Here is a 13,997-nt window from a genome sequence, read left to right as displayed (position 1 = left end):
GCCACGGGTAGGGGGCTAATTTATATTCCGTCGTCTTACTTTTCGCTCGGCGGCGCTAACTAGGTTGGAGCTGCGCACAACAGTGGTCAGCCAACACGAATCTCGCGTGACCCCCGCAAGAAGGGGGTTAATAACGGAGGCTTTTGTCGCTCGGGCCGAGGGTTGGGGGCTCAGTTCCTCGCCACGACTGGACGCCGCCGCACGCACGCACTCGTCCGAATAGAAGAGTCAGCGGAGGCAGCCGCCGCGCCGAATTGCACCAGAGTAGGCAACAAACAAACACACACACGCATTTTAACCCCACTAGATCTCAGTAGTGCGTTCTCTGCTTTTGTCGGTCGGTGTCTGTCTCTTGCCGAAAAAGATCCGTAGTCTGTCTTGAGTGTCCGTCCGTCCGTAGCAAAAGCGCAACACACATATCTAATCTTTGCAAATCATGTCGGACGCGTCTCCGCAAGAGCCGGGCGCCGACGAGGCCGAACCAACGGCCAGCAGCTCGCCGCGCAAGGCGGCCGTGGCGCGCGCCAAGTCGGCCGTCGACCTCGCGGCCTCGGCCGCAGCCAACTCGGACTCGGAGCCGGAGGCGGGCGACGCCGGCCCCGACGAGTCAAGGACCACCTACTGGGGCTACACCAAGTCGAGGATGGACGACGACCCACCCGTGCAGTTCCCCGGCAAGGCGGCCGGCAAGGAGGCCCCCGAGGCACCGCCGCCGGCCGCCTCCGCCAAGCGGCCGGTCAACAACCTCTCCTACTGGCGCGCCCGCAAAGTCATCTTCTACAAGAATGGCGACCCCTACTTCCCAGGGGTTGAGTTTCGCTTCAAGCCCACCAGGGACATCTTGTCCATGGAGTCGCTCCTGGACAAGGTGTCCCTGCGCATCGACCTGCCCTCCGGTGCCAGGTACATCTTCTCCACCGCCGGAGACCGCCTCACCTCGCTCGAGCAGCTCGAGGACGGCGGCAGCTACGTCGTCTCCTCCTACAAGATATTTAAGGTATTTCCTCAGGGGTTTCCCACTAATGGTTTTCGAAAGCAGGATTGTCGAGTCCTTTAAAGTAGAAAACAAAGCTCCAAGGCTTTGACGAGTTTGAATATTTCCTTCAGAGTGCCAAATCCTTCAGTCCGTTTAATATAGAGAATCATTTTGACATATTCTATAGCCACCATTTCCGGGCTCTTTGACTGCAATTTCAGATTCAATCCTTCTGATGTGCATACTAGACACAGAGATGTACTAAAACCAAAATTAGATCAGAAAATTGCAGTAGAAATGTATTCAATTCCTACTGAAATTTTCTCACATTAAAAAAATTATTTCTGCGTCTAGCATTCCCTGCAGCAGGATTGAATCTACGATCAGAGTTCTAAAAATTTGTAAATAGACTGTGGTGCCATTCGCTGGCAGCTTTGAACACTAAAAGAACTTTCCCAAATATTCTATTTCATTGATGAAAGAACAAAAATCCAACGTTAAGTCAATTTCACAATAGAGATTTCCTATTGGCTCCATCCCCCCTCTCCTTGCAGCAAGAAGGGAGGGGAACCAATATAAAAACCGCAGAGCCATTGAATGCTAATAGTTTGGAGTTGAAAGTGTTTAAAATCATAATAGGACATTCTGGTGGGACAAGTGTTGCTTTTTTGCACTGCAAAATCTACATTTTTCCTTGATTAACTCGATTCATAATCACAGCATCTTTTGAGATGCTCACTTCTATGAATTCTCTGATCTTGCAAACCTTCAACTTCGCACACTTAAATTCTCTCACAAGGCATGGCTTTTAAAACGCGAGAATTTTATGTTAAAAACGCCTCAATCCTGCATTTTCGTAAACTCATGAAACCCCACCTATTTTCAGGTTGAAAGGAGAAATTGCTTCAGTAGTTCGTCAGTTGGCTTTTCACTTATTACACTTCTGTCGCATCTCTCTGTGAACAATGCTCCCTCTTTATTTGTGATTAATGCTCACCGCTTTAACTGTGTCACAGACGTATACGAATTGACGGAATCGTACATTCAAACCCGGAAGCGATATAACGAAAAACGCTCTCGAAAGTGTAACATTCGATTCTGTCTTGCTGTTTGAGCGCAATTCAGTTCGGTCAAGTCGAGCAGCGATAACAATTTTCCACGACGTTATGATTTATAAATTCGAGAGCACGCTTTCGTGGAGCGATCGAAGCGCAGACAAACATCTCTTTCTATCTGCGGGCACGCGAGCGGTCGCGGGAAAGAAAAGCGCCTGCCGCTTCTCGAGTAGGCAACACGCTGGACACATGTGACCGACAAAAAGCCTGACTTCTTTCTTTTAATTTACAGAAAACAAAACCACTCGTGCGCGTTGGTGTTACTAGAACAAATCAAATTAAATAACGAGAAATAAATCTGATTAAATCATTCTCCTAACACGAAACCTAAAACAAACAACGATAATGAAATATTAAATAATAAAATCCTGCAACTAACTAGAGCAGTAGATCCTCTGTACCTGACTAAATTCTTTCTGCTTGCTAAACTCTCCAACTTAAAACATGATTCCGAGTAAAATGGATACGCCAGAGCGCCCTTTTCGTGTGCAATTGCAGGCGGCACCGTACGGCAAGAAGAAAGCTGGCAATTTCTACAGCACGCCCAACTCGCCTGAGATGGCAAAGCCGATGATCGCAGTTGGCCACGGAAACTGGAGATCGAACAAGAAGAGCATGAACTCGTCGGTGCCCAACGCCGGCGCCAAGGGCAGCTCGGGCCGCATTATTCGCATCGTCAACGGACACGACCACAGTGTGCAGGTAGGTGCCGAGTGTGCTGACCCTATCTACACAAAATATATATTATGAAGCAAGGAAATTGCGAGATAAATTAAAATGGACTTGTCCACGGGGGAAAGGTCGAGTTCATTTCTATCGATTTGATTTCGGCTATACTCTCTTAGTTACAAAAATTTATTTTAGTCAACAAATTGGCACTAGCATTAATTTTAATTAACATATGTTTAAAATTAAACGTGTAAAATCTTGACCACGACTGAAATTTTAAAATCTATAAACTAAAATTACTCAAAATGTCTCATTTTAATCGTAAAATGCAAATTAAATGGGATTCATGCCTTGGGAATTTAATAAAATATTAAAGAATTTATCCAATGGTCTAATTTCTTAAAAAATATCAAAGGTAAATCTTTGGAAATGGGGGAGGAAAGAGGAAAAAGAAATTATAAAGGCAATGAGCTACATGCATGAAACAACAGGATGCATATATGAACAAATTTGACGGCTACACATATGGAAAAATCGTGAAATTCCTCCCAAAATTTAAAATGTGTAGCAGAGTCACTGTATCATTCCTTCTTTCCTTGCTCCTCCTTTCCTTCAATTTATTTACCTTTGAAAATTCCAAAAATTCAAAAATCTCTTTTAGATCATCTTTTTAAATTAATTCAAAATATTTTAACTAAATCAACATGAGGCTTATTTTAACAAATTAAACAAACATCTATCGGGAAAAACTCAAACACAGCTTGAAATAAAAATGGAACGCAATTAAATTTTTGCCTTGAAACTGAACTGTAAAAAAATGTTAAAAATTATTTTAAAATTGTAAATTTTGCGGTTAGTGTCGAGTTTTGTTGAATCTGCGCACGACGCAGCCATTTGAAGAGGTGCTGGATGACCTGGGACAGGTGCTCAAGATGGGCGGCGCTAAGAGGATGTTCACCCTGGGCGGACAGGAAGTAAGTATACTCACTCAAAGAAGGGGGTGCATGCAGATTGTGGGCGATCGGCCCAAGGACGACGCACCTCGATTATATCTGATCGTTGTGTCGGGCTAATTTGCACGCGCGGCAGTCGCGAGAGAGGAATTCTGCCCGAGACGGCAATTAGCTATCCGCCGAGCAAATCTCCATGCACGAATCTTGCGTTCACGAGTGAAATTTATAAATTACGCTTTCTTATTGTTAGGTGATCAATGAAACTCCGTTAAAAGGTTTCGGACAAGGACGTGCAGTGAAAATATTTGTTTAATTAAAGAAAAATCCTAAAATATTTTAATTTTCACTTCAATAATCTTGCAACTGTCGGAAAAATTTGAAAACTATTTTGCTCTTATCCCTAACATAAAAATCCAAATTAATCTTACTTAAAATTAGGATACAAAACTATTTATTTAACTTCATTTTAGTAATTAAAAATCAAATCAATTCATATTGAAAACAAAAACTTCAAAAAATTTTATTTGTCGGTTTTACAATATTTCACTTCGCGACTTGGGTGTTGTAGGTGCGAAGTTTTTCCCAGTTGCGAAACGAATATGCCGAGGTGGACACTTTCTATCTGAACAATTCCTCCCGACGCTCGCGAACGCCGAGCGGCGGACCGACCATGACCGGCAGCAACATGTACCTTTACGACGAGTACGACCCTCCACCGCGCAAACCAGCCCTGTCGGCTCGCAACCCCACCAGGCAAAGGGTGCTCAGCGAGCCAGACCTTCGACACTCATCCATGGGAAACCACGATTCCTCAATCGGTAATTCAATGAAAATATTTTCATAAGATTGGTTTTGGGGTTTGCAGTTTAGTCCGTCGGATTTCTCCAAGGGATGATTTTTCGTTAAAAAAAACATACTGTAAGCCAAACCAACTGAAATTTACCTAAATTTGATTTTAAAACCCACGAAAACATGCCAATGAAAAGACCTGATTGTGAGATCAAAAGTTATTTTTATTTAAGTTTGATAGCATTTAAAATTTTTCAGCCTGTAAAATTACTGTAGTGGGATTTTAGTGTTTAATCGTTTGTTTAAAAATACCAGGTACATTTGGAAACACTGGGCAGTTTTTCAATTGTCCACTCTTTAGCCAAACCCTGAGTTTTTTTAACATTAATTGTACAAGACATTTTTTTTAAAACAAAAATTGATCATCATAGATTACGACGTGACTGAGGTGGGTTCGGGGAAGGAGCCGGCCAGGGTGGTGATCAAAGGCAACAAAAAGGTATTCTTCCCACCAATGCACCAGAAAATATTCGACCCGACTCCACCGGACAAGCGAATGCAGCTCAGTTGGGTGTATCCTTTTCACGCGTCCGTCGATTTACATATTTATGAGATGTTAATCACGCGCCCGGTCGCGCCTTTCCAATGCAAACTCGGAGGTAATTTTCCTTAGCATGCGATTCGCAGTTACGGATACCGCGGCTTCGACTCCAAGAAAAATTTGTGGGTCCTTCCGAGTGGCGAAATCATGTACTACGTGGCGGCCGTCGCCGTCCTCTACGACAAGGACGAGGAGTCGCAGCGCCACTACACCGGACACACTGAGGACATTGTCTGGTACGCATCAAATAAATATTTACCTCTTCACAATTTCCGGAAAAGCCATTTTGAAAATTCACTCGGAGCTATGTTTGGGGGTCAAGTGTGGGCTGATTTGCGCCTACGTTCGACTCTCTTTGCATTGCAATGGCGAGTCCATTAGGATTGGGGAGGGTTGCGAAAGCTTTCCGACTCGCTACTTGCTGCTTTGCACCATTCCAGTACGCGTAAATGAATTTCATCTTGAGATTTCATAAAAAGTTCCCGGTGCAGGGGCAGAAACACGAGCTGGTTCTTTTCTGGACTGGCTTCCTCCAATGAGGCTCATATGGTATACGTTCACGACGCGGAAAATTCGCGAGTTTTAAAAGTTTTTTGAAATCCAACCCAACCGATTTTCAAGAAATTATGACAGCTTGAAATTTATTTTCTTTTTTCGTTGAAAAAAGCGAGTGCGCAATTCAATAATTTAAATATGTATTTCAGCATGGACCTGCACCCTTCGCGGGAAATGGTGGCGTCGGGACAAAAAGCGGGACGCAACCGGAAGACGCAGGCGCACGTTCGCATTTGGAGCCCAGAGACGCTGCTCACCCTGTACGTCTTCGGCATGGGCGAGTTCTCCGTCGAGGTGTCCGCGGTCGCTTTCTCGCAACTGGCAAGTCTAGCGAACGTGACACGCGCGGCTCTCTGAGGTTGAGCGTGATTTTTCTGTGATTTTAGAACGGCGGAAGCTACGCTTTGGCGGTCGACGGCGGCAGGGAGCGCATACTTTCCGTCTGGCAGTGGCAGTGGGGTCACTTACTCGGAAAAGTCGCGGTGAGTAACATTATTTTGCTAATTTAAATATCAACTGATGACGGTTGGGATTATCCAAAAAGCGTTTATGCTAAACAAAGTGCTCTTAATTGATTTTATAGTTGATGTCCTTGCACAATTTTTATATAATATATCGTCTTGACTGTACAAGAAAATGGGACATTTTCCATTTAAATCTAGGGAATGTTTCTAAAAAGGCTAAAAAAGTTGTTTTTAATAAGTAATTAATTTAATTGTTATCATTTAAATTCCATTTCTTAAAAAAATTAACGCTTATAGTCACAACAATTTTAATTAAAAATGAAATAATCTACTAGTGAATTTTCGCAATTTTTGAACTCATAGACTTTGCAAGACGAGCTGTCCGGGGCGCAATTCCACCCGCTGGATGACAATCTGGTGATCACCTACGGCAAGAGCCACTTGGCCTTTTGGACGAGACGCAAGGACGGATTCTTCGAGCGAACAGACCTCATAAAACCAGTAAATCGACAGTGAAAATACTCCTATCGGTGCTAAGTTCATTCATTCACTTGCAGCCATCGCCAACCAACATCGTTTGCCTCCAATTCGAGCCGGACGGTGACGTCGTCACGGCCGACAGCGACGGATTTATCACAATTTATTCCATCGACAGCGAAGGGTCCTACTTTGTGCGCCTTGAGTTCGAGGTGAAGAGTTTCCGATACGTTACCATAAAACGAAAACTAATTCTATTTCCAGGCCCACGCGAGGGGGATCGGCTCGCTGGTCATGCTGTCCGAAGGCACTCTGCTGTCCGGAGGGGAGAAGGACAGGAGGCTGGTTGCCTGGGACAGCATGCAGAATTACAAGAAAATTGCCGAGACCAAGGTTGGTTATATATTTTCCAAGTTAATAAATTCAAAATTTATTGGATGGTAGATATCTCGAAAAGGGAGCTCAATAACTATAATAATTACTTTTAAGGAGAAGAAAGGTCACTTTAGTCTTGCAGGGGAATTAATTTTTAATTTGGTTCGAGTTCATAATGAAAAAATTTTGTTGGGAAAAATTCAAAGGCCCCTGAATGCGAAAATTATCGCCATTTTTAATAAATGAAATAATTGTTTGACCCAGTCGTTAAAAAACCAATAAGTTTGTTTGAAAAAAATCGCCACAGAACAATTTAATCCATTTGCTTCCAAAATATTGATTAATCCCAAGGTCTTTAAATAAATGCATTGATAAAAACTTATTTTCTTAAATGTATCTAAAAACAATTTTCCCTTTTTATTAATTTAAAATTCAATTAAACGTTGCAGCTGCTCGAGAGTGCAGGTGGAATCCGGACGATCTACCCGCAGCGGCCGGGCAGGAACGACGGGAACGTGTACATCGGTACGATCAAGAACAATATTCTCGAGGGCTCGCTGCAAAGGCGGTTCAATCAGGTCAGAATTTGCATGGCATTTACCAAGGACGCGATTAGCATTACATTACACGACTCTGGATTGATTTTGTAGTTGGTATTCGGGCACCACAAATTGCTGGTGGGCCTGGCCACGCACCCCGACGAGGAAATGTTCGCCACGGCCGGCCAGGACAAGTGCATCGCCCTCTGGCGTAGAAATGGCCTCATCTGGAGCACGCAGGTACCATTTTTTCTAAGATTTTTAGTGGAAAAAGGTAAAATAATTTTCTTGAAGACGCAAATGGAGTGCGTGTCTATTTGCTTCCACCCTGATGGAGGCGTGTTGGCGGCCGGCACGGGCGACGGACACCTATTGGTCATCAACTCTGAGAATGGCAACCCCATCTCGCGATTCAGAGTCTGCGGATCGTCGCTAAACTGCGTCGCTTTCAGTCCAAGTGAGTGAAACACATTTTAAATTAATTTTAAGGAATTTTGTTGAGCCTGTTAGGTGATTATGATTATTACTAGGATATTTTTAAAGTGCATTTGCTAACTATATGCGATTAGGAAATTTTATAATTTTATTTGGGGAACTAAAGGAAAGATATTTTTAAATGCTTTATACATCCCTGGGGCTGCGTTTTATAATTGTATTTCTAGTACGAGCTACGAAGTTCAAATTAACGCGAGGTATTAAATTTCAAGCAAATTTAAATCCAGGTGAATTCAGACAATTTACCGAAAAACAAATTTCTTTCCTAGAAAACAAACATTTTTGGCCTTTTCATCGAAAAATGCTGATATTTTGCATAAAGCTACGAATTTTTTTAATATTTATTTTAATACTCATTACGAATTAAGCATAAAATTGATTTTGAGATGGATAAAACTTTGACTGCAATAATTTTTATTTCATCAACGAGTTCACCTTTTTTAAAATTAAGTTATATTGCCAAATCACTTCTCTCCCATTTAAAACAGAAGTATTTATTTAAACTAAAAATTTGGAGTCATTGTTTTTCCCTCTTTCAAAATTGTTGGAAAATTTGTTTAAAGTCAACAAATTTTGCTCAAGTTTCTCACAACCATATTACTTTTGTTTTAAATTTTCGACTGACAGCCATATTTTTTTTTTATTTCTTAAGAGCTAATAGTTGTATCAATTTAACTAATGATGATGACAATATTTTTTATCAGAACCAGAGTGTACATACAGATCAAAGATAAAATCAGTTCACTTTGTACTTCCTAAATATCTTCGCTGCTTGAGACAATTTAAATATTTTTAAAACAAAAATTTGAGAGCAAACTAAAAACGATTTGAACGAAAAAAAGACATTTAAAGTGAGCAATAAATATAAAATAAATATTGTAAGTAGGTCAAATTCAATATTTTTTTATTCTTGCACAAAAATCAAACCTCAATTCTAAAAATAAATCAAATTCAAAGGGCAGAATATCGCATTATACATTTTTCATTAATTTAAATATTTTAAAATTATCACAAATGTCTCTATGAAATACACAAAATATGTCCAAATGAATTTTGCAGCCAGGAATAAGGTGTTCCTTGACCGCCTAATAACCTGCGTCCTTTTCAATTTCCATCAATCACAGTCGATCCATTATTCCGCAATCGGAGCACATTTGCATGGAAAAATTGCGTTGTTAATTCAGTCGTGGTGAGTGTCGCGTGTGCCTTTTCTTTCACGTTGCAGTCGGGGACATAATCGCGATCGGCAGCCAGAACGGCAGCGTGTACCTGTTTCGGGTGAGCAGGGACGGCTTCTCGTACAAAAAGTACAACAAAATCAAGGGCAACTACCCGCTGGCGTGCATGGACTGGAGCGTGGACAGCAACTACCTGCAGACCGTGACCACCGAGTTTGACCTCATTTACTGTGAGATTACTTGCCGAAATGGGTCGAGATTTGCATTTATCGATCTGCGTGCGTGCGTGCGCGCGTGTGTGTGTTGCAGGGGACGTGAAGACGATGACGTGCGGAAAAAGTCCCACGGCCATGAAGGACGTCAAGTGGTTCACGCAGACCTGCACCCTCGGATACAGCATGGCCGGTGAGTAAATATTTATTTTGTTATTGCAATTCAACGCTTTGAATCGAAATCAGGCTATTAATTAAAATTCTGCCTTCTTCTGTTGATTAATGTATTTCTTCAACGGAATGATGCTTGCAAATTACAGAATTCATTAGAAATAAATCGTTTTATTGCATGATGAAAAACATTTGTTATTCAGCACGGTAAAAATGTCCGATTCATTGGCAGCTGCTCATCCATAGAAAAATTGATAAACTTCGTAAAGCTGGAATTACGATATTCAAAAATTCAATATTTAAAATTTATTAAATAAATTTATCATATCAGCAGTTTAAAGGGTTTTCACAGGAAACTTTAGTTAAAAACTCATCTGAATTTTCAGATTTACAGAATTCAATTATTAGATTGAGTATGGGGTTGCGATTTTGAGACGATCGACCATTTGTACTGTGTCTTTGATTTTTATTCAGGTATTAAATGAGCAATTTTAAGACTTGAGCCACATTACCATTTGAAACGTCTAAATTGCTTGCATCGAAACATAAAATTTGCTAATCAGGTGCGATATTTTTTTTCTACCAAAATTCCAAATTTTCTTACGTTATATGAAAAACTGACTACAAGTCTGACATAAACCGTATAAATGGAGCAAAAATTCGTTTAAAATTAATCTTTTTCACCAGAGCAAATAGTCTGTAATTCACATTTTGATCAGTAACCCTCTTATGTGAGCCATAAATTTGTAATTCGAGGCAGAGCAAAATTTCCGATCGTAAAAAGCGTTCTTAACGAAAGGAGCTTAACCTGCAATAAAACGTCGATGGGTGACTGCTGATTAATGCGTTTTACAGGAATTTGGAACAACCGGTTCTACCCGATGCGGAACACGATTTCGACTAGCCACCGTTCAAGCAACCACGACATGCTAATCGTCGGCGACACCGACGGCCATCTCCGATTATTCAGGTCAGTTTTAACATAAATATTTTACACTTTCGTCGATTCGCTCATTTTTTTGGAGAGGTCAGGGACTGATTAATTTCTCCACCACATTTTCATTTGCATTTTCCGCTCACACCACATGAGATTTATAATATTCATACTCGGTGGTTCTGATAATTCGAAGGCTGCGGCTGGATTTATGAGACGTTTTTCATTAACGCGGGAATATGAGACGCACGCGTGACTTGATAATGGCACGATTTTATGTTTTATGCCCGCACGCCAGGGTAAAGGTCCTTCGAGGATAATGTACACGTAACTTAATTTGATTGTAAAGTTTTTTCAACTCTTTTGATACATGATACTTTTAAAGTATAGAACGCTGCAAGAGCAAGTTTGCAAGTGAACAAAAAATTATAATAATTTTTGTTTAAGAAATTTTAGAATTGAGGAGATGGGGTTGGCTGTCTAACTTTTAAACTGAAAAGAGCTTTCGGCAAATTTAATTTGTCAAATAATTAAATAGATAACAAAAGGTCAATTTTTCTGTTGCATTTTTCTTTTATAAAATTTCCAATAAGTGTATTTGCAAATAAATTTTACAATTGCTTTCATGGTGGGCAAACATTACAAAAGATATAGTGAATGATATTTTAGTTTTTTTTTTAAATTAATTCAAAACAGTTGGTCTATATTGTCTATCATTTGAATTTCTCAAATACTTTTTCCGGTGTTGAATTTAAATGAGATAGTCGATGACCAAGTATTTTTAAGTACTTAACAAGAATGTGTATATTGCATGGATTGCACGATAGATTTTTTAACAGCGATTTTGCACCTATTATTTTAGTTACAAAATTTTACGTGTTTTAATTAGTCATCCCCTGAAAAAAAAAAGATTTTGATGTACCACTCCTGGCCGTCAAATCTTGAAAAAAAGAAGTTTCTTTTCATAACATATTTGAAATTGCGCTATATAGGTCTAGTTGCGGGTGAATTTTATCCTTTATTTTAACAGATAGTAATGTTATAAAATAAAATCCATTCGTATAACGTTTGTTGCTTTTTTTATTAAAAATATACATTTTCTCTTTGTATTTTGCAGGTACCCGTGCATTTCGCCGCGAGCAGAGTACAATGAGGTGAAGGGCCAGAGCAACACCCTGACGACGGCCCGCTTCTTCTCGCTGGACCAGAGCGTGGTGACCGTGGGCGGCAGTGACGCGTCCCTCATGCTGTGGGACTTGGTGGAAGAGTGACGGGACGCGTCTTCCATTCGGAAGAAGTCGCGAATTCCGCGTGCAAACGCAAAAACTCAATCAACGAACGAGTCAGATGACTAGCTGACTCGCTGTTTAGTTCGGTTTAAATATTAAGAAAAACGAAAAAAAATATCGTACTTCATTAAGCATTAAGTCATACGTTATACGTCACACGCGCATTATAAAGATAATTAAGGAACACTGTCTGGTTCTAGGCTCATATTTTGCATTGGGCAATCGAACGACAGAAAAAATGGCCGGTTAAGGGGTTTCTCGATTGAAAAAATTTTTTTTGATTAGTTCAAAACATTTATAATATTTTGTGAATTCCAGCTTGTAGTTTAATTCAAGTAAATATCTGCAAATATCGTCTTTAGCTTTGAAATATTCTCTACAAATTAGGAATGAGTTAAACTTGACAAGGTTGCCGTATAAATTCCTGAGAAAATTGGCTGCAAAGTTTGCAATCGGTGAACACTGTCTCTAATTAATAATCATGGTTTATTCAATCAGGAGGGAAATTTATCTCAAAATTCGCACACCCTTGGATAGAGAGGAATCGCAATACAATTTTTAACTATTTGTCATTGCTCACGGGGAACCCTTTGAACCGCCTTTTAAAGTTACATAACGCAGGATGAAGACCACACTGACTGCCCATTGATATTTTAGATACGGAGTGGAGAAGCACCGTTTTTGTACCCTGTAATTACAGACATTCCCGCGACGCAATCCGTGATTAATGATAATTAACGAGACGAACCTTTTTCTGGAAAATGGCATTTTGCAACCCGTCCGACGAATATATTAGCAAAACTGTCAATTGCTCAAGGAAAACGAGTTTGATTCGCATTAATTTAGCAACTTCTGGTGCACACATTTCATTCTCGGCCTTGAAAACGGGGCGCACGCCAGCAGGAAAACACTTATAATGGCCCAAGGCCTTTCGCCCCCTGCCTTTATTAGATTTTCGGATAGCACACGTTCGCCTCTCACTCACGCCTCCTCCAGCACTCGGCCGATTGAGTCCGGACCCCGCCGTCGATCGTGCATTTTGATGTTTCGCTCCTTTGAACCGAGGCCGGCGGCATACTTCCGCAAGCTGTACGTTACAAGTGTCGTAGCCAGACTAGTAATTATACCACCGCACTTTTCAATGGGTCGAAAAGCGTACTACATGTACATGGCCCTTTTGTTGTAGACTCGAATCAACACACCGTTTGTAAAGTTAAAATTAATTATGTAGTTGCGAGCTTGAGCGCCTAATGTCTGGTGAAATATTATAGATGGTAAGCCGCGCTGCTCTTGGAATTAAGCCGCCGTGCGCAAACAATGTAATCTCGTAAGTGCACAACTTATAACAGCTATCCGATACGAATGGTCGAAAATTCTGCTTGTTATTTTCTTAAAATGTCGCAATTGGAAAAATAAAATTGAATATATCACTATACAAAATCAAGAGAGGATTTTTATTACGAGTTGATTACCCCTTTCTATAATTACAGTTGATTTTTTTTAACACGGCACCTATTAATATATCAGATCCGATGATTTAGTTTTTGGCGAAATTATTCAAATCGTGTAGTTTTTAACGAGCTAAGAAATATCACTATACACTTTCTTAATTGACGGAGTTTGCGATTTGTGGGACTTAAAAAGGTTATTTTTTCATTTTATCCCTGTCCGAGGACCGGAGGACCGGGAAGGGCGCGCACTGCACTAGCACGAATGCTGAAACCCGGATGTCAATAACACCTCGAACGGACAATATGGGCGCACCAGGCCGCACAGGGACCCAGCCCACTGAAGGGCCACTTGCCTACGCACGGAGGACTGCATTGAAACGCTAGAAATTTGTCCCGTGAAGCCAAATCACGCATGCTGGAAAGGTGCAAACCAGCAAGTAGCGACTTAGCGAGTCGGCCTAGAGCTATGCAGCCGGTAGGGAGGCTTTCCAGGCGGTCTCCCATACATTTATATATACCGACTGCACATGCTGATTAACTTCGGTAATCTAACGAGAACTTGTGTGCCCAGCATGCTACACACCCTAGACAGGGAATGGAACATAGCAAATGTTTTGAAACTGGATTGTGAAGTCAATTTATATTCAATCGTGGTGATAGTTTAAAGGTAAACTCTGCTTCATAAAACGAATCGATTGGTGGTTTCATTATCACTTTCCTAAAGTCCTTGCCGGTAAATTGGTTAATGGCTCAT

General features: G+C 40.9%; 1 protein-coding gene across 3 annotated transcripts; it reads left to right on the top strand.

The window, feature by feature from the left end:
- The first annotated feature begins 70 nt into the window (after positions 1 to 70).
- DCX-EMAP (Doublecortin-domain-containing echinoderm-microtubule-associated protein) lies at positions 71 to 13,236 on the top strand. Of its 3 annotated transcripts, XM_065496984.1 has the most exons (19): positions 191 to 264; positions 459 to 997; positions 2,590 to 2,793; positions 3,618 to 3,734; positions 4,282 to 4,531; positions 4,934 to 5,075; positions 5,190 to 5,339; positions 5,808 to 5,979; positions 6,045 to 6,140; positions 6,486 to 6,623; positions 6,680 to 6,811; positions 6,864 to 6,992; positions 7,424 to 7,552; positions 7,625 to 7,753; positions 7,808 to 7,970; positions 9,234 to 9,416; positions 9,496 to 9,591; positions 10,425 to 10,539; positions 11,621 to 13,236. In XM_065496984.1, exons 2-19 carry the CDS (start codon positions 644 to 646, stop codon positions 11,772 to 11,774), a joined length of 2,853 nt encoding a protein of 950 aa, XP_065353056.1. In that variant the 5' UTR covers positions 191 to 264; positions 459 to 643; the 3' UTR covers positions 11,775 to 13,236. The 3 variants fall into 3 exon arrangements, with proteins under 3 accessions (XP_065353055.1, XP_065353056.1, XP_065353057.1); XM_065496983.1 differs by having other exon boundaries at positions 71 to 997; XM_065496985.1 differs by lacking the exon at positions 459 to 997 and having other exon boundaries at positions 199 to 264.
- Positions 13,237 to 13,997: the final 761 nt, after the last annotated feature.

The sequence above is a fragment of the Cloeon dipterum genome, chromosome 1 (genome assembly GCF_949628265.1).
Source record: "Cloeon dipterum chromosome 1, ieCloDipt1.1, whole genome shotgun sequence".
Classification (NCBI taxonomy): Eukaryota; Metazoa; Arthropoda; class Insecta; order Ephemeroptera; family Baetidae; genus Cloeon; species Cloeon dipterum.
The sequence above is the reverse complement of the archived record's forward strand: the minus strand, read 5'-3'. Positions and strand labels throughout refer to the sequence as shown.

Coding starts and splice junctions, on each gene's coding strand:
- DCX-EMAP (XM_065496983.1), top strand. CDS start 437: ATGTCGGACGCGTCTCCGCAAGAGCCGGGCGCCGACGAGGCCGAACCA. Junction 998..2,589: donor CCTCCTACAAGATATTTAAG/GTATTTCCTCAG, acceptor GTGCAATTGCAG/GCGGCACCGTACGGCAAGAA. Junction 3,735..4,281: donor TCACCCTGGGCGGACAGGAA/GTAAGTATACTC, acceptor TGGGTGTTGTAG/GTGCGAAGTTTTTCCCAGTT.